Source organism: Nyctibius grandis, chromosome 17 (genome assembly GCF_013368605.1).
Source record: "Nyctibius grandis isolate bNycGra1 chromosome 17, bNycGra1.pri, whole genome shotgun sequence".
Lineage (NCBI taxonomy): Eukaryota > Metazoa > Chordata > Aves > Nyctibiiformes > Nyctibiidae > Nyctibius > Nyctibius grandis.
The window spans coordinates 6,378,578-6,397,439 of NC_090674.1; the positions used below are offsets into that span (position 1 = coordinate 6,378,578).

Consider the following 18,862-nt stretch of genomic DNA (forward strand, 5'->3'; position numbering starts at 1 on the left):
AGACTTGGGAATGTATTTAAGGCCCCACTGAAGGGGGATAATCAGGGGCACGGAGCAGGCTGTGGCAGCTGCACCACAGACCATCTCCCCGTGCCCTCTCCTGCAGGGCTGAGGCTCCCACCCTGCGGCGGGTGCTTCCCGCAGGCTCGGCGGTTCTTGGGGACTCCTGCACCAGCTTTTCTCCGGGGTAAAGCAGGGAGGCAGGACTTTGGTTTGTGCCCCAAGAGACACCCTCTGGGCAGCACTAGGACCTGGGGAAGGCTCAGCCTGCCTCCTCCCAGCAGATTAGCCAATATTCCCAGGGCAGGGCAGGCTCCCCAGCCTGGCTACTTTTTCTTTCCTCTATATACGTGTTTTTCCTTCTAGTTCATTCCAGAGCAGAGCAGCTTTGGATTTCTCTGAGCTTTTTCGTTTTTTTCCCCCCTCTGGTAGCTGGACTGCTGCCAGTGTCTTGCAGGGCCAAAGTTTTATCTCTGGGGATAGATTTTTCGGAGCAGCCCAGCTGCACGCAGACTGCCTGCAACTGAATCCGCGCTCCTGGGGCGAGTTTCACTCGGGAGAGGAGCAGCAGCAGGGTGCAGTTTGTGCCTCTCCTCCAGCCATTCCTGTCAAGATGGATTTATGACTTTAAAAGGAGTGGGGAGAGGTGGGGGGGGGGGGGGAAGGAAAATTGCCTCCAGGAGCCAGAGCTTACACCACAGCCCAGCAAAACACACGTAGAGAAGCAGCAGTCGGATCTCAAGGCATGAGCAGCGTAGAAGTGGCACCCTGGGATCTGGTGGATCCTTGCACGTAATATGACTGATTTTAAGCCTTTCATCTGCCTTCACAGAGCCGAGCTTTTGGATTTAAGGTAGTTTGCCCAGGACCAGATTTTGCTATGTTGGCCAAGGCAGTGCTTTCTCTTGGGCTGTGGCTGCGGTTTGCTGCGGGACAGGACACACCTGAGCGAGGTGAGTGTCTGAAAAGCCGAGGTGTTCCCTTCCTGCTTTCCCCTGTTTAATACCTCCTGGTCCTTACAGCTTCTCATAGAACCTTTTCAGAATAAAAGCTTAAGTTATACTGTTGCTTTAGGTATACAGTTATACTTGTATGTTGCTTTGCTGGCACAAGGACAAAACAAACGAAAAAACCTTTCTCAAATGGCCATATTAGAAAGGAATTTATCTGTCTTGCTTGTTTCCAGCAGTAGAAAGGAAACTGCTTCCGAAACTTGCAGAGTTTAGTGCTATCCTGTGGAAAAAGTCCTGACTCCTCGCTGTTACCCCTGTACTGAGGCACGTTGATTAAGAGAAGCAAAAACAGTGGTTGATGCTCTACCTGTCCTGTTGTTCTCTTGCTGATCTCTGTAATTCAGTCTTTATATCTCCTCTTTAAGATGCTTTCTCTTGGATACTCAGGGGCAAATGATCAGGGGTCATTCTCATAGAGCTGTCAGCAGGGAAAGGGACGCGGAGGAGATGAATGTCCCATTTCTGGCTCCTGCACTGCACTGCAGAAGGCTTCACCCACATCATGATGGCTGAGCCTATGCACAGACTGTTGTCCTGCCTGGTGTTCACAAGCAGGAGGAGGTTCTGTTCTTTGACTGCAGGGCTACTGCTGGCTGCATCTGGTTTTCACTGCACCTGGGAGATGTAATCTGGTGTGAAAGGAGATGTGAACCTCTTGGCTAGCAGGACAGGAGGTTCTCTCGGACTCGGGCAGCAGCCCAGACTGCTGGGGTCTGATTCTGCTTCTGGTACGCAGAGCAGACTGTCCATTGCTCAGATCCCCTTACAGGGTGCTGGATTGTGTCCCTCGGTGGCACAGGAATGGTGCTGCTGCCTCTGGCATTGTCACGATGCTCCATGTGCACACAGGCAGCAGTTATTCCTGTTGTCACGCATTTCTGCTGCCGTGGGAATGTATGTGGCAGTTCCCCAATCCAGGCTAAAGAACGATGCTCAGACCTTCAGAGTACATGAAAAAGCAAGTCATGGCTTTCCAGAAGGGTTGAGCTTTGCTCCAGAGGCAAAGGTGTGTGTGTTGTGGACATGCTGACTTTGACTTGTGCGCTGCCAGGCACCCTTAGAGGAAATGAACCTGCAAGGTGCCCCTTCCCCAGCAGCTTTGATGTGGGGGTCTCCCAGGCTCCTCCCAGGTGTTTCCTGAAGCAGCCCTGAGCAAAGAGCCAGTCTGGCAGGGCTCCGGGGGGTGGGCTCTGTCCCCTCTGGAGGTGCTGTGGTGGTGTGCCCTGATCACACAATGAGAGGAGCTGTTTGAGGGGTAACAGGTTCATAACTCCATTTCATAGGGACTTGACTGAACGTGAACGATTGTGGCTTTATTCTCAGCCGCAGTGGACAAAGTGAGGAAGGTGCTGGGTGGCCAGTGGTGCTTCTGCATGCTCAGGAACGATTAGCTTTTTCAGGGCAATGACTACTGACTTAGTGCACCAAGGCACAAAGTCAAGGCAGAGTGTGACCAGCTCCACCACTTCCTGCTTTGGGTCCACATTCAGATCTCTGCATCAGTGTAAAGTACAACCATTTGATAGTCTGGGCTTTGGTAAATTAAACTTTGATAAATGAAACCAGGTTGTCGTTACCTGGTTACTCTGGACTAGCATCAGCAGAAAATGATGGGGATGCTCCTGTCCCCGCGGGTGCAGCAAGTGAGAAATAAAGACACGGCCCATCCACACGCGCTTTGTAGGGGGCCCTGCGCTTACTGATCTCTGAAATCATGCTCACTACCTGGCATGATTCCATGATTTCAGGACTCCCGAGGCTCTAAGTAAACCAGGAGAGACAGTGAAACTCCTGAAAAGATCATAAGAGATGGCAACCCAGCTTCCTTCCTGCCAGAGGAATTTGTCTGAAGGGCCGTTCCTCAACCTACAGCCTGTAATCTGTGGCACGGACGAGCTGGAACCTGCACAGGCAGCTTGTGCTTTTAGTCACACAAGTATATTTTGCTTGGTGGGGCTCAGCTCCTTAAATAGGCAGGTGATCCAGCCATCTCCCATGTCACAGGCCTCTCTTTGACGTGGTTTTAAGTGTAAACCACTTCCTGGCTGGCTTGGCGGGACACCTCTCTTTTGGGGAGAGGCGGTGCCTTCCTCTTGCCGTGATCCCAAGGGGCCACAGGGAAGCACTGACTGCGTTCTTCAGCCTCCACACCTGGCTCCACTCATAGCAGAACTTTTTCCCTTGTATGGCCAAACAGTGAGAAGGGAAGAAAAATATGGGATTTAAAACATAGTTAACCAAGACAAGACATGATCTTTTTTGGCTGTTAAATCCTTTATGCTCTACAAGTTCCAAGTCCCATGTACATCAGGCATGTGGCATGTGTTCAGGTCCCAGCAGAGAGCGCAGGGAACTCTTGAAGCGGATATCTCCTGTCAACATCTCAGTATACGATGGGGAAGTCTGTCCAGCTGCTTTTCTCCTGGAAAAGCCAAGCGTTTTATTAGGCAGCACTGTAACTCCATGGTGACATTTTGCTCCCATATCGATCCCTTCAAAACACTTATTTGCATGACTGATCTGTGTCTACTGACCACGTATCAGCTAGAGGGTGACAGCAGGACACTGCTACGTGTTCTCTGTTGTTCCCTAAGCTTGAGTAGAGCACAGGAGCAGCAATGATATGAGGTCTGCAGAGTTATTCCTAGCTCTTCAGGAGCAAAGGCTTGACCCATCAGGAGGCAGGGAGGTGCTAACGGATGCCCCTTCTCTCAGAATCCCACTGAAAGTGAGAAATCTTCATGTGGCACCTTGCCAAACAGCCCATCTTCTTTTGCTCTAAAGCAAGGAAACGGCTCAAAACCAGCAGCTGCTTGCGTAACACCGGGATTTACTGGTCAGGAATCTCCACAGCCCCACCTCTGGCACGGGTGGCATGTTTGTGTTGGATGAAGGACAAAGAACAGGAAGAAAGATGAGGGAATTGTAAACCTGAAGGGAAGGACCTGAATGGAGTGTCCAGCCACTTTACAAGCGTTGCCACGCTCCTGCTGTAGTGAGATCATTGTCTAGATTTTTTAATGGATCCTTTCTGCTGACAAAGTCTAAATGGGAGGAATTTGTTTCTGTCTTATGCAGGGTTCAGTGTTTAAAGTGGAGGTAACTGTGATGGTATGTGCCTGTATGAAGGATCAGCCTTCTGCTCCACCCACATGCAGTCCCTTTAGCTCAAAAATATATACCTGCCCACCAGTGTAACTCTTGCTTTTGTTAACCAGTTGTTAACCAGTTGTTAACCAATGCTTTCTACCCTCCAGGCAGGACGTTGTAGTGTCCAGCTGTAGCTCTTCCTGCAGAGCCTCCTAATTAACACAGCTATTTCCAGCAATGTTTGATGGGTCAAACCAGTGTTTGAAGGATGTTAATGTTATGCCGAGCTCTCTTGGTGCCCCAGAGCTGCCGGGTACAGTTGAGTGCACTTTGACAGGGGCTTGGCTCTTGATTCTCCTTTGATGTTCTTCTCCTTTGAGCAGGTGGTCCATGCTGGTTTTCACCCATGCGTTCCCCAGTGCAGGTAGTTCTGGTGTTAGTGGGGTTTTGCTTGCATCTGCTCCCTCGTGGTGCATGCTGGAGTCCCCTCACAGAGTGCCAGTCCACGTGACTTTGTTTAGCACTTGTGAGCGATGTCCTTTGGCCATTGATCCCTGCCAGGGTCAGAAGATTTCACAGCTGTTTGTTGCAACATTCAGGAAACCAGTGACATTACTCAAACTGGTGAGGAGCAGAGGGGAGAAGGAGAAACAAGAGAAAGGAAAAGATTTCCTCTTGGGAGGAGGCAATCATGTTGCCAAGATCTCTCGCTATGGCTTGCCAGCCAAGTAAGTGGCTTGTACTTCTTCCAGTGGAGGGGAAAGCACAGAGCTGTGGCTACATGTGTTTGTCTTGCTTCATGCAGCCAGAAGCTCCAGACAAAGCCCTCGTTGCTCTGCCCTGCTGGGATGCCAGTAGGGAGCTCCAGGAACCAGTGGCAGGACCTGTGTGTCACAGGTTCAGCTCTGCTGTGTGATGTGGTGATGAAATTAGATGTTGCTGTGGGCATGCAGGAAAGCTTACTGGACTTCACCTGTATTTTCTGCTCAGCTCTGAATGCCAACTTGCTGGGCGTGCGTCTGCAACACAGGGCTGAGTCGTGCTGGGTCACACAGAAGTGGTTGTAATCCATGTAGGGCCCTGACGTTTACCCATAGCAGGGTAAAGACTGTCCGCATGAAGACTGGGCAAAGAGGATCGAGTCCTGGGTGGCTCAAGCCTGAACCACTTCTCCGCCTTCTGTTTTCCCCCTTGAGCCCCGTGTGTTGTGCCCTGAATGGCTCTGCTCTCCCTGGTCCATGGTTTTGTGCTCACGTCATTAGGTTTCACTGTCAGGACATGTAATAGGCCCCTTGTACCCACTCACTGTTCCCCTGCCCTGGTCCTTTCCCTCCTCTTGATCTTGCCATCTCATATCTGCCTCTTAGAGCAGTGCCCCAGTAGGGACTTAGCAACCCCCTGCTCATCTCTGCCAGGCCTGTTGCTATCCTGGGCCTGCCTTGACACAGATTTCTGCAGAACTGTTTGCATGAGCTGCCTCCTTGGAGCAATTAATCTTACAGGAGCCTTTCCCTTCGGCTCTCTGCTGCCTTGTGGTTTTGGCTCCCACGTACGGCTCCAGCCCTCAAACGCTGCGTGCTGCACCGAGTCCATCCGTGCTCCAGAGCCCACGTTGCTTGGCCACCCCACATTCCTGATCCCTTCACTGATAGAGGAGCCCAAAAGGGCAGGCAGGAATCTCTGGGCCGAGGCTTTTTCTCCCTTCTTGCACCTCAGAAGCTCTCGGAAAGCAGAGTGGTGGTTAAAAGAATTCCAAATTCATTACTGATAGTCCCGCTACTGTAAATCTGCCAAGCTCTAAGAGTGGTAGAAGGAGGAGTCTCCTCTGTGTTTGTGCTTCCCACACAGCAGTTTCATTGAAATTATAAGAAAATGGGTCAAACGGAGCGAGACTCCAGTCACCCCCTCAGCAGCATGTTCTCCCTGACATTCTTCTGCCCAAATGGGTCTGTGCAGCCCTTTCCCAGACATCTTGTCGCAGGGCCCCTTTGAGGTGCTGCTCCTAAGACCTTGGCAATTGCTCCTGGTCTTGTGATGAGCAGTTTGCTGCTTTCTCTGGGGCTGCTGCGCGTTAGCCTGTAGCAGCAGCTCGGGATGGCAGAGGCTACTCCCTGGCACGGGGCATGGCTGACCCGCTGGCTCAGGCTGCTGGGGAACGTTCCCAGCTCCTGGAACATGTCCACCTCTAGCCTGGAGCAGCAAGTACTCAGGCTCAGCCTGAAGTTGTGTAACATGAGGTGTCGGTGCAAGCTGATGTAGCTCAGAGACCTTTTTTTCTGCAGCAGTGAGAGCAGCATCCAGGACTTGCGGGTTGTACTTTTGGCTCTACCCTGATCCCTGTGCCTGAGCTTCTGCCTCTTCCCACTGCCCTGGCCTTTCAGTTCACCTGTAATGGGTTAATAACAGCTGCCTGGAAAGACTGTCACGAGGTTTTGTAAGTCTGCAGTGCTTGCAGATCCTTCGTGAGTGTGGTGTGGAAGGGCTAGGTGTGCCCAGGAGCCAGAGCTCCCATCGCTCCTGCAGTGTCAGGTCCAGGGCAGCTCTTCCACCCTGCTCTGTTCCAGCCCCCTCTCCTTGAGCAGGACCTACGAATGAGGAGGTGAGATTAGTGTTGTTGTTCACAGCGAGGTACCAAGCACACCACCAGTGCTCAGGGCTGCTGCTGCTGTGTCACTGGGGTGCTCCAACTCTTCCTTTGCATGCCTCTTGCCCTCTTGGCCAACGTGAAACCCCATGGGGTAGGTGGTGTGTTTGAAGGGTGCTGCTGAGAGTGTCCCTTGGCCGGGCTGATCAGCACTAGGCTGCTGTCCTGCAGTGCCTCCAAGAGCTTCTTCCAGCTCCACTGCAGGGGTTTGGCTTCTCTCCTTACAGCTACCCTCCTGGGCAGGGGCTAGATCAGGCTGAGCAGCTGTGATGTCCCGAAGTGAGATGAACCCAAAGAAAGCAGTGGGAGACAAATAGTCCAACACAGGTCACAGTCCTGCTATTTAGTGGGGTCTCTGCCCAGCAAAATTCTCACTGCATTCTGAGATTTGGCACAAGATAACCAAGATTTCCTAGCAGATGCCTGTGCAGGGGTGGGTTCACACAACTTCACTAACACACCTCCTTCTCTCTCTCTCTCTTAGGTCCCCAGCCGCCTATTTCCAATTCAGAGGGGGACCTCCTCTTCTTACTGGACAGCTCTGGCAGCGTCTCCTACTATGAGTTTTCCAGAGTCAAGGAGTTCATGTGGGACCTTGTGCAACCTTTCACCTTTGGCCCCAAAGATGTCCAGACCAGCATCATCCACATCAGCACTACGCCCACCATGGAGTTCCCTTTCGACCGGTACCTCTCTAGTGGGACTCTGCAACAAGCCATCCGGGACACCCAACAGCTCATGGGCGACACTAACACAGGCAAAGCACTCTCTTATGCCAAGGAGAAGTTCTTCAGTGGTGAAGCTGGTGCCCGGCCAGATGTGCCCAAGGTACTGGTTTGGGTGACAGATGGTTTCTCCACTGATGACATCTCTGAACCCATGCAGCTCCTGAAGGACATGGGGGTAACAGTCTTCATTGTCAGCACTGGACGGGGGAATTACCTGGAACTCTCTGCTGCTGCCAGCCAGCCTCCTGAGAAGCACCTGCACTTTGTGGATGTTGATGACCTACCCATCATCACCAAGGAGCTTCGAGATGGTATCCTAGGTACAGTGGGGATGGGTTGTGGTCACTAGAAGTTTCCAACAGGGCTGAATATGAGTGAGTGATAGTGTGAGAGTCCCCCCAACCCAATGGTCCTCCTGACCCGCAGCTGCTGCCCGTGCACACTGAGGTGCTTTGCCCACAGTGCTATAGGTCCATGTATAAACCAAGGCTTTTAGGAGGTCTGGGACAAATATCTCTGTTCCCCCTGGAAGGCCCAATGACTGACTGGGACAAATTCCCTTCTGCAAACCTGTTAGTGAGCTGAACGTGTGTTTGTAATCAGTTGTTCGGTTAATGAAGGAAGGAGGCTCAGGCAGCGTATTATCTGGATTCCTTAAAAACCCACGAGACTTTGAAATGAATCATGCAGGTCACAGACATCCGTACAACCCAAGCATGGCATGAAAATGCTTATACCTGCACAGGTTAATTGTTAACCAAAGTCTTCCCAAACAGGCAGTGATTTAATGACAGGAAGAGGCTGCTGACTGTGGGAGCAAGGTGCCTAAAATTTGATTTTCTCATTCAGGGTGAATTTTTTATGTCTAAAATGCTGTCTGGCTACGTGCTGTCTGATGGAGGCGTGGGACACAAATGTGCTGAACTCACTGAATATGTGAAATGGGATGTGTATGACTGAGAAGGGTTTGGTCCTGTCCCCCCTTAAACTCTTCTCTAGGGCAGATCCAACTTCCTATAAGCACCATCACGTGCAGGCGCAGTGGCTGGCACACCCTGAGACATCAAACTCCTGCCGACAAGTGACTGGCGGTTGTTGTTCTCTCACCAAAAGCAATTAAGGATGGTGGCTGCTGTCAGTGTTAAGACTGTCGGAGAGGAATGTTTTTGTTCCAGAAATCCCCTGTTGTAACGTGTTCTGCATCCGCCAGATCTCTAGCCCGACTTGGCCAGCGCAGCCTTTGGAAGGAGCCCCAGCCCTGACTTGGGAGGCTCAGCAGCCCAACTGCTGCCTCTCTGTTGCTGGCGTGGTCGTGGCAGTTGCTGTGCAGAGAGCAGGAACAGACAGCAGGTTGGATTTTTCAGCAGTCCTGTTTCTTAAAGCATCCAGGAAAGGGTCTGAAGAGTCCCAAAGCCATAATCTGGGCCAGGAGACAGGAATGGGGAAGGCAGGAGGAACGTCTCATGCTGACTTGCGTGCTGCACTGCACAATGCGTGTTCTTCTTGCAGCTCTTGAATGCCGTCATGGTGGGAGCGCCCGTGATGGCCAAGCAGGGGTTTGGCCTCAGCCTCCCGGGTGCCTCTGGGTTTGTTCGGAGAGCTGAGTGAGTTACTATGACTTTGCACACTTTCCATTCATTTTCTGGAGGTTCTCTCTCCATTGGAAATGCTGTTCTAATTCTCTGTTTGGCTTCTGCTGTGTTCGTTGGTTAGAGCTGCCTTTGGAGTGTCCGAGTAACCCTTTCCACAGCATCCTCCGTGTGTAGCAATTTCCTCCTCTTTCCAACCACGGCCATTTAACAAATCACACACAGGGACTACGTTCTCCTCTGATCATCCACCTCTCTCCTGGATGAGTATGGGGCAGTACCCGCAGTCCTTCTGCTGTACCAGATGCCACACAAACCCCCAGATGCTTCATTTCAAGTGGCCGTTTCAGCTTCTAGTGCACCCCGAATCCAGATGGTATAAAACAGCATCCCAAAGTGAGAAATCACCTGCATATCCTTGCAGCACAAGATTGCCCTGGGATAGCAAGGACAGACAGGGTCCATGGCAGGCAGAAATTAAGCCTTTCCAACTCTGTAACGGCCCCGACTGGTTTTATTATCACTGCCGTCTTATCTTCATCTCTTGCTACCGTTTTTTTTTTTTTAAAGCCTTTTGTATACGCACAAAGAAGCTTTGTCAAGGGTTGCTCTCCTCCCTCCGCCTCCTCTCCAAGAATGGGGTGTTTCATGCCTGCTCCATAGATACTCCTACACAATGGTCCCTGGCTGCCAAGTTGCTGTTGTCTCAGGTGGGCTGAGAACCCTCCATGGAGCAGGTCAGTCTCCACAGCTGTACCTCACTATACAAAGGTTGACACCTTTATGTAGGGGTTGCTCAGTTAAGAAGCATTTTCTTTGCCTTCAGAAATTTGATCAGAGATCTGGGCAGGCAAATAATAAAATGAACTGTCAGGGCTGAGTCTGGAGTTCACAGCAAGGGTTTTCAGTCCTAGACAGCCACTACCTGGACAGGGAGACCAAAGGAAGGTGCCTTGCTCTTCCAAACTCTATTTCTGTCCCACCAGAGTCTCTGCTGAGGCCAAGGGATGCAATGTCTCTGCTTCAGTTCCCTTTTTGAAAAACCTGGCCGTGTCACAGAGCAGAGAAGATGTGCTGCTGCTTAGACATGGTGGACCTGAAATAGTTCCAGTAATGCTACTACGCAGAAGGGTGCAAGACAGGGACTGTGGATGGATGTTCATGTTCACTCCCTGTCTTTTTCCTTGGCACATGGTCCCGACACAACAAGTCTGCGGAATGCAGCAGGCTACGGTTCCCAGCCAGCCTGGCCATGGCCACAGCCACCGCTGGCTCCTGCCAAATACCTCTGCCTTTCCTGGCGTGAGGGAAAGGGGACTCTAGCTCACGCTTCTGCCATGGCATCTTATATCTTATGTACCAAATGGCATTTGGTGCTCTCCTTCTGGGGAAGGACCTTCAAATATTGTGAAACCAAGGCATTCCTTTGAGTTGACATCAGGTTCTGTGCTAGCATCCACTTGCTCTCCACTCAGGCAGTTGAACTGACAACGGCTGACTTGTTCCATCCTTTGGCACCATCTTCTGAGCCAAGTTCTGCAGGAGCCCACCTGCCCAGCAGTCACAAAACATCAGCCACTTCCCAGGCGTATTCAGGGCAACACATTTCTGGTCTGAAACAAGGTCCTGGACAACCTCTGCTGCAGTGAAGGCTTTGAGCCTAGAGTCCTCTGGCATTCTCACTTCACACTGAATATAAGCAAGCGACCAGAGGGAATGGTCTCAGACCTTGAATGCCCACCTTGGTAATGGAAAAGTGTTTTCCTCCACTGATCCATATCAAAGTAGGAAAATAAAGCCACAAAGCAGAAGTGATTTGTCCCAAGTCCTAGCTGAAGCTTCTGCAGAAAGGGAATCATGTACCCAGGGCTAGAACAGGCTCATCTGTATTTCTTACACGCATCATGAGAGCAGCAGCACTCCTGTGAGTCTAATCTTGACCTTGCCAGAGTTGACAGGACGCCGGCAAACCTGTGGTTGCGGAACAGTGTTTCAAGTCACCAAGAGGCAGGAGGTGGAAGGCAAGTGTGTCACAAGGTGTCTGAGACCCACTGCCTGGGTCTAATCCAAGAGATTAACTTGCTGCTTCCCTCTGGGAAGAAGGAGGTGCTGTGAAGCACACCATGGGCATCTGTTTTCTGGGGCTATTGCCCTCTTTATACGCTCAAGGCATCTGTAATCTGGCAACAAGGGGCAGAGCCATTTGTTGTGGGCTTCCTGCAGCATGTCCACCCTGTCACTTTAATCTGCCCGATTTACTCGCAGTGTCCCTGGGCCCTGCCTCCAACCTCATTTATTTCCGTTCCATGAACTTTTGGCAGCGCTTTTGGTGCTGAAGCCTTCCCTCTGTTCCCTGTTCCTCTGTGGCTTGGCCACTGGTAGTTGTGGGGCTCACAGAAGGGTGCAGTGCCCCAGGTCCCGTGGTGCTGCCTCCCACCCTCCGCATCCTCGGAGCCCCGGCCGGGTGGGGCGCTCCTGGCTGGCAGCGCGTGTGGGCATGGGGCAGGGAACTGTTCCTGCCTGCCTGGGAGAGCCAAGGAACAGCTCAGAGGAAAAACTGAGCCTGCTTTATGTGGTACGGGGAAGTTGGCAGGGACTTGGAGGAGGAGAGCGGATCTTCTCCCAGTTAAAGGACAAGTTTGAGAGGGCAAGGCTACCCCTGTTCTCTTGCAGGTCTGGACAGACTTCTGTGTCTCCCTTGACCTCTGTGTAATGGGCAGCCAGTGAGAGCTACTGACAGTACTCTGAATTATTCTTATTATTATTCTTCTATTCAAGCTTGAGCTGGAGGGTACTATCATAAGGTTTGAGGAGTGACTCTCTGCAGAGCAAATGCACTTCTTTAAGGCTCAGGGTGCTTTTAAAAATCCTTCAAGAAAACCAAAAGAGCATCTTTATATCTCTGTAAGCCACTTCCCTGGAGCTAGAAATAGTCCTGTGTGTTTCCACCCCTCTAGAAGACCAGAGAACAGTGGAATTCTGCCCAAGATGGGCTCAGACCATGTGTGTTGGAAGGGCCAAGGAGCAGAGGAAGGTGGGGGAACTGCAGGGCGTCAGAAGTACTCGTGTCTGGCATTTGGGGTCTAGAACTCAAAGGCAGCACGAGCCTTGAGAAGCCTCTGTGCAGGGGGAGAGAGAGGCGAGAGAGCACAAGAGCGGCTCTGAATGTCGAATGTCACAAAACAACGGGGCTCTGTGAGCCTCTGCAGGAGTGACCTCAGCCGGGATGAACGCAGCCGGCTCAGCGAATGCCGGACAGTCCGCAGCTGCTGCCCCTTCCTGGCCACTGGGTACAGGCAGAGAGCAGGGAGAAATGGGTTTCTGCACTCTGGGCTGCTTCGTGTCCATGACAAAATCTAGTGGTTTGGTTTCACTAGTAGGTGGTTTCCACAGGGAGCTCAGGATGAGCTGACCGCAGGAGTTTCGGGACCTGGATGCCCAAATTCTGACTCCAGCTTTGTCACAGGCTGTGCCAGTGCTGCTTGAGTGGGTGGTAGGTGTTGCTGTAAGCTGCATCTCCCATCCAGAAGGGCCTGCACTTCAGATGTCCCATGTTCTGTGTGTTAATGTCAGTAGTGATTTCTTGCTCCTGTTTCTCTTCCAGACGTTATCCAAGCAAATCGGCTCCATGCAGTGGATATCACCTCAAGCAGCTTCCATCTGATGTGGCCCAAACTCCTCTCCCAAGAAAGTGGCTACTACACTGTAGAGTATGCCCCAACAGATGATCCAGCAAGGAAGAGGACAAAGCAAGTGTCTGGGGCTCACACTAGCCTCACGCTAAGCAACCTTGCACCAGAAACTACTTACGAGGTGGCACTCATTCCTGAATCCAACGTCCACTACTTCCCTCCCCAGACAACAAAGGTTACTACACTGGCAGGTAAAATATGCACAATCGTGGCCAAGGGGGAATTCTGCACTGTGCTGAGCCTCACAGATATAAAGTAACCAGGAGAGCCCTTGGTCGGCATCCCCATGCCCCATGGGTGTCCCCATGCCCCAAGACAGAACATCATGAGGAGATGGCTGCTTTATGTTGGCACTTGGCTGGCAGCTCTTTCCTTAGATGTTCTGGACTGCTCAGAATAGGGGATCAGATCTGATGGTCATAACATGCCCTTTCAACATTAAAAATGTGTGAATCTGGAGGAAAGCAGAGCCCACTGCCCTGGGAGAAGGTGGCAGGAGCTACATCTTGCAAATATTTAACAGGGCTGAGGTGTAGAGCCCACTGGGGATAAAGCACAGGCTGCTGCACGTACTTACTCGCTATCCCAGTGTGATGGTCAAGCAGAAGCAGTGCTGCCTTGTGTGGGTTACTGCCAAAGAGGAATTTTGACCTTCATAGGGCCAGCAAAGTAACTCAGATTTATGCTGGATACCAACAAGCAAAAAAGTGGCAGACTGAAAATCTGAGTGGGGTGACAAAGTCAAGATGAAATTGCATCCAGTGTTAATTTTCTGCATGCAAGAGCAGTTTTGGCTGAGTAGTTTTGCCCACTCTGTGCTGCACAGGTAGAGAAACAGTTTTCTCGGGGCTGAGCTGGGTTGTGCTGGCTTGAATGACCATCAGCGTCCACTTGCTGGATGGATTTTCTTCCACCTCCTGGAAACCAAACATGGTACAGGTCAATTATGCTCCTCTGACAGCATTCTTATGCCTTGAATTACATACTCATTCACATCTTTTTACATTGCTTTCAGAGGAAATAAGCCCAGCTCAAGTTGTCATCTCCGAGCCTGGGCCACACAGCTTCCATGTGAGCTGGGCTCCTACACCTGACAGTGTGGTGGGCTATCAGATCCTGTATGGACCACTCCCTGGGAACTCAGTGAAGCTGGTGGAGGTGGATGGCAAGCAAAATAGCACTGTGGTGGAGAACCTGGCACCCAATAGCACCTACCTAGTGACAGTGACTGCAATCTACAAGTGGGGAAAGGAGAAGTCCCTGTCAGCCAAAGCGTGCACTCAGGAAGGTGAGTGAGCAGCACACGCTGCCGATAGGAAACTGTATGGGCACAAGATGTCCCTGAAGTGTGCCTGTTCCTTTGCACAATCTGCCTCTAGATGAAGCCAGAGGACTCAGCCCAGTTACTGGGGAGGGATGAGAGAAGGGGAAAGCAGCATCTTCTGAGGAACAGCACATGATGTGCCATTAGGATGTACCAGGTGTATAAGGCGTAGGACTGAAAGAGAATCAGACATGCACAGCATGACTGCTCTTACAGCGTGTGTACTGCCAAGCTGCTCGTGCAGGCACAAGCAGGATGGGCTTGGAGATGCCTGAATCTCCCTGAAGATGACAAACCTGCTTTTCCCTCCTATCTCCTCCATGTCTGTGCTTTGGTGTGATTTAGCATCACGGGGTGGAAATATCATCAGCAGAAGCTTCTGCTCTGCAGAGGTACCTGTGAAGATACTGCAGGAGGCAAAATCTAGCTCTTATCAGGACTCGGGAGTGAGGAGCTCAGAGAATGAGAGCAGCCAAGGGTGTGGGAGGTGGCCTATCAGTGCCCAACTGTGCCGACAAAAGTATCTTGTGCTGGTACCAGGACAAAGTTAAGGACTAATTAGGCTGAGCTCTTCCAGTGTGGAGAGGTAGAGTGATGGTCTATGGCATCTCATCTCTACAACAGAGAAGGATCAGGCTGGCTGGCAACCCCTTCTCAGCAATCCCCTCAGGAGGAACAAGGATCTGGGTGGTAAGGACCACTCCATACACATGGCCCCCAGTAACATGAATCTTCTTTCTCTAGAGGGCTCCAAAGTGAGGCACCTTCGCTTTGAAGACATGGGCCCCAACACGCTGAAAGCCTCCTGGGACTCCGCTGATGGGAATGTCCTTGGTTACAAAGTCAGATGCCGGCGGCAAACTGGCCCTTCATCCATCATCAGTGTTTCGCCGCAGATCCACAGCGTGCTCCTCACAGACCTGGCTTCAGGCACCACTAACAAAGTGTGTGTGAAGCCCGTGTACAAGAACCAGCTGGGCAGAGGGCTGTGCCGCATGGTGCACATGCAGCCAGGTGAGCTGGGGTGTGAGGCAGAATCCTGGGGCACTTCAGCCAAGGAAAAGTGCCCTGAAGGGCACTGAGGTGCTGGAGACCCAACACAGAGGAGCCCTCATGGCTGAAGTATTCTGTGCTCATCTGTGCTTGCCAATAGGGCTTCATCATAGCTACCAGCCCAAAAGGTCCTGGCCAAAGATGGGCTCTTTCCCCCATTTTTAAGAGCAATACTCCTCCTTGTGGCGTTAGGTTTGCAGGCAGGAGGAAAAGCGTATGGTGGAGACAGTCCTGAAGCTGCTTTGGGATAACGAGGGTGGGAAGACTGCTAAAAGCTGGCATGGGCATTGGAAGTGCTATTTAAAAGTCGTTTGAACTCTTGGCTACTCTTCACTTTTCAACGTGGCAGGGACAAGCTAACTATTAAACACAGGGTTAGATTGGATATAGGGAAAAATTTGTTCGCAGAAAGGGTTGTCAAGCATTGGAACAGGCTGCCCAGGGAAATTGTTGAGTCACCATTCCTGGAGGGATTTAAAAGACGTGTAGGTGTGATGCTGAGGGACGTGGTTTAGTGGTGGACTTGGCAGTGCTGGGTTATGGTTGGACTCGATGATCTTAAAGGTCCTTTCCAACTAAAACGATTCTATGATTCTATAACACATCTGCTTTCTTCCTTCCACTACCCAGAAGCTGCTTACTGTCAGGAAACAGAAAGGGATTCTTGATAGACTGAAGTGAAGTCAGAGCTAAAAAGCAGCTGTGTGATGGTGCAGAAGCACAGCCTTTTTCCCAGCAAGAGGCTGGAGTGAAAGTAAAGATGACCACAGGGATGAGATCTCTGACTCCAGTTTTGGAGAATGGGTGGATAAAGCTGACATTATACTTTGTGTGTTCTTCACAGTTACAGATGCCCGAGGATATAAGCACAGACAGACGGCATGACAGGCTCTGGAGTGAACTGATTCCCGGCAGAGCAAGGAATCTTGCTTGGACAAAGACTTGGACAAAAGGAGGGGTCAGGGGAGGAAACCGGAAAGCTCACAGACCATCTCCCAGCCTGCACTGTCTGTTGAGGTGTCCTGGTCACCAAGCCTAAAGGCTGTCCTCAGCCAAGCTCTCCCAAAGCTTAAAGGTTTGGCTTGGCTGGATGGAACAACCAATCCGACTAATAGCTCCTGAATCTGTACCCTCTCTTATATAAATATGCCTGACAAATAACAAACAAAAGGCAAAGTGGTGAATCCTCACTGTTGCTTGCTTGCTGCCTGTTCTCTATTTATTAAATGTTGACACAGTTTTATTTTTGCAGCTTATGAGCAGGTTCAAGACTCAGCTGTTTACGGCCCTGGCCTTTCATTCTGGGCACTTGCACTCAGAGATTACAGGCGGCCAAATCCATTCCTGCTGTCAACGGCCATTGAAATAGACACACTTGACAAAGAGCAGCTTTCCTCCAGCTCATCCAGTACACTCAACAGGTAGCTCAGATTAGGCATCCCAAAAGTATAACATCTCAGGGATGGAAGGGAAAAGCGTTAGGAGAAAGAAGAATAACAAAAATGTACGGTATGCAGAGGAGATCGGGTCAAAGCCACCAGGATTTCTGAGAAAAGGAAGAAAAGAGGTTGTTAACCCACTTGGCCTTTGGCCAGGACGTGGAGACACTTATAAAAGACATTCTGCCTTTTATTAAGTGCAAGGACAGTTTAGTGTTTCCAGATGGTCTTTGGTTTATGGCAGAGCTTGGTCAGTGAACTCTGAGAAATGGAATGATAGGGCCATGCCAGGCCAGGGCTGGTGATTGCTGTCAGAGTGCTCTAGCAGAAACGTTTGCTTACTGTCTGCCTGCTGAATTCTTGAGTCTCATCACCACTGTTCCCTTCTCCTTCTGGTGCTGGTATTAAATTCATCTGCTGCAATGACATACAGATCCCAGATGGACTCTGAAGGGCTCAGTTCCCCCAGGTCATTCACCTTGGGATTTGGTCTCAGTCTGAGAAAGGAGAAAACTCAAACTTGGGAATTTCCTTCCCCAGCAGGTTACTCAGAGCTCTCAGCCCTCAGCTGAGCTCAAAGAGCAGCAGTGAGTCAAGAAAAGCCAGACAGCAAGACCATCTAAAGCAGGTTTTTTTGTTTCTCATGCAACTACACTACTCCAAACAACAGTGCAGCACTGCCTGGATCGTGGCCACTGAATTACTGGGGCATACCTGCAATCAGTTTCACCAAATTGGATGCGAGTCCTGATATCAGAGCAGCTATATGGAGATTAATTAGTCTGTTCCATGACTAATTATGGACAGTAAGTCTCCAGCATTATCATTCCAGGCTCTATCCTCTGCACTCTGAGAACACCTTTAGTGTCTTGTCCTGGGCTTCCACCCAGTGCTAAGCTTGAGCTACACTTAGAAATCAGGTTTGGGGAGAGCAGACTAAATCTGATTCTTTCCCTTTGGCCCCAGGCTTGAATTTGCTGTCACTAAGCTACTCTTTGGAAAGGGGAGCTGGAAAAAGAAAAAAAGACAATTTTAATACCTAGTGACATCGGAGCAGCATGGCTTAGGGCTGTAAAGAAATGTATATACTCTTCTGGTAACAAAACCCAGCACCAGTGGGAACACCTTCCCTCAGTAACGCTTGCTCTATTTTAAATGTATTGCTTATTTGTCCTACATGTGGAACTTTTTTTTTAAAGCTGTGTTGTATGTCGGAGAGCCCCACACAGTGTTGCTCCATCCTGCAAACCCTCCATTAGCTCTGCTTACGTCTTCCTAAACCAGCTCCTTTCGGAGCTGAGAGGAACTTTGTCACTGACCTTGTCTCCTGAGTGCTGAATTTGTCATGTCTGGGTTTATGGAGCATTTCCCTTGGGCTGTCTTCTTGTGCAGGAGGGATAGGAGGGAGGTGAGTCATTCATTAACTTGATAAGAAGATTTCATGTGATTTGTGTTCTCCTTTGGAATGTGCATTTGTGACTGATTAATCTTAATGGAGACTGTGCTGAGGGGAAGATAAAGCCTCTGGAATCTCTCATGCAATAAGATAATCTTGTTCATTCTTGCTGTAGGACAGGAATTAATTTTGCACAACTCTCTGCATAGTTTACTAATACGTTAACGTGTCATCCCCCCCAATTGTAATGCATCCTTTTGAAGACAATTAAATATACAATACAAGAGCTGGTGAATGATTGCTTCGTTCTTGATGGCAATAGGGGCAAATCTGTTAAGTGGAGCTTTAGTTCTAATGAGAGGTATGGGTTGAAAAACTGGTATTCATCTCAGTTTTAAATGGCTGAAAAGTAAGTGTTCCACCCATGACTTTGTAGACTGGTTTACATGGAATTTTACTCCCACTCCCCCCCCAGAATGTGTCAAATATATAAATAAAAATATATCAGTCTCAATAATATCTCGGCTTCAGTAAGAATTGTTTTACAAGGAGCCAAAAAGTAAATGTCCCTTAAGTCTTGGCAGAACATGAACATGAAAAGTCCAAGCTGGACAGCTAAGTTAAACTAAACATTTATTTTTAACTAAAGCCTAATGATTTCTAGGGCTATTTAAGCATCTCATCTGTACAGCGCACCCATGGGCCCGCTCCCTGCCCTGCCCTTAGCAACGCCGCCGCGCTCCCGTTGCTATGGAGGCGCGCGCCGCCCGCCATGCTTTGTCCTCCTCCGCTCCCCGTACCCCAGCCCAGCGGTCCCGCCCACTCGCCTCCCCCACAGCCAATCGCGTTCCGCTCCCTGCCCGAGCCCGCCGCGTCATTCCGTCAATCAGAAGA

At 50.5% G+C, this 18,862-nt stretch overlaps 1 protein-coding gene across 1 annotated transcript; it reads left to right on the plus strand.

Annotated features, from left to right (window-relative positions):
* Nucleotides 1–793: 793 nt before the first annotated feature.
* Nucleotides 794–18,263, plus strand: VWA1 (von Willebrand factor A domain containing 1). Its single transcript, XM_068414669.1, has 6 exons — nt 794–953; nt 7,232–7,795; nt 12,669–12,947; nt 13,772–14,044; nt 14,825–15,094; nt 15,978–18,263. The coding sequence occupies exons 1-6, from the start codon at nt 881–883 to the stop codon at nt 16,016–16,018; spliced, it is 1,500 nt and encodes a 499-aa protein (XP_068270770.1). The 5' UTR covers nt 794–880; the 3' UTR covers nt 16,019–18,263.
* Nucleotides 18,264–18,862: the final 599 nt, after the last annotated feature.

What these genes read in the sequence shown, in the direction of transcription:
- VWA1 (XM_068414669.1), top strand. Translation starts at nt 881, where the DNA reads ATGTTGGCCAAGGCAGTGCTTTCTCTTGGGCTGTGGCTGCGGTTTGCT. An exon ending in GCTTCGAGATGGTATCCTAG is followed by an intron (nt 7,796 to 12,668) that starts GTACAGTGGGGA and finishes TTTCTCTTCCAG; the next exon opens with ACGTTATCCAAGCAAATCGG. An exon ending in AAAGGTTACTACACTGGCAG is followed by an intron (nt 12,948 to 13,771) that starts GTAAAATATGCA and finishes CATTGCTTTCAG; the next exon opens with AGGAAATAAGCCCAGCTCAA.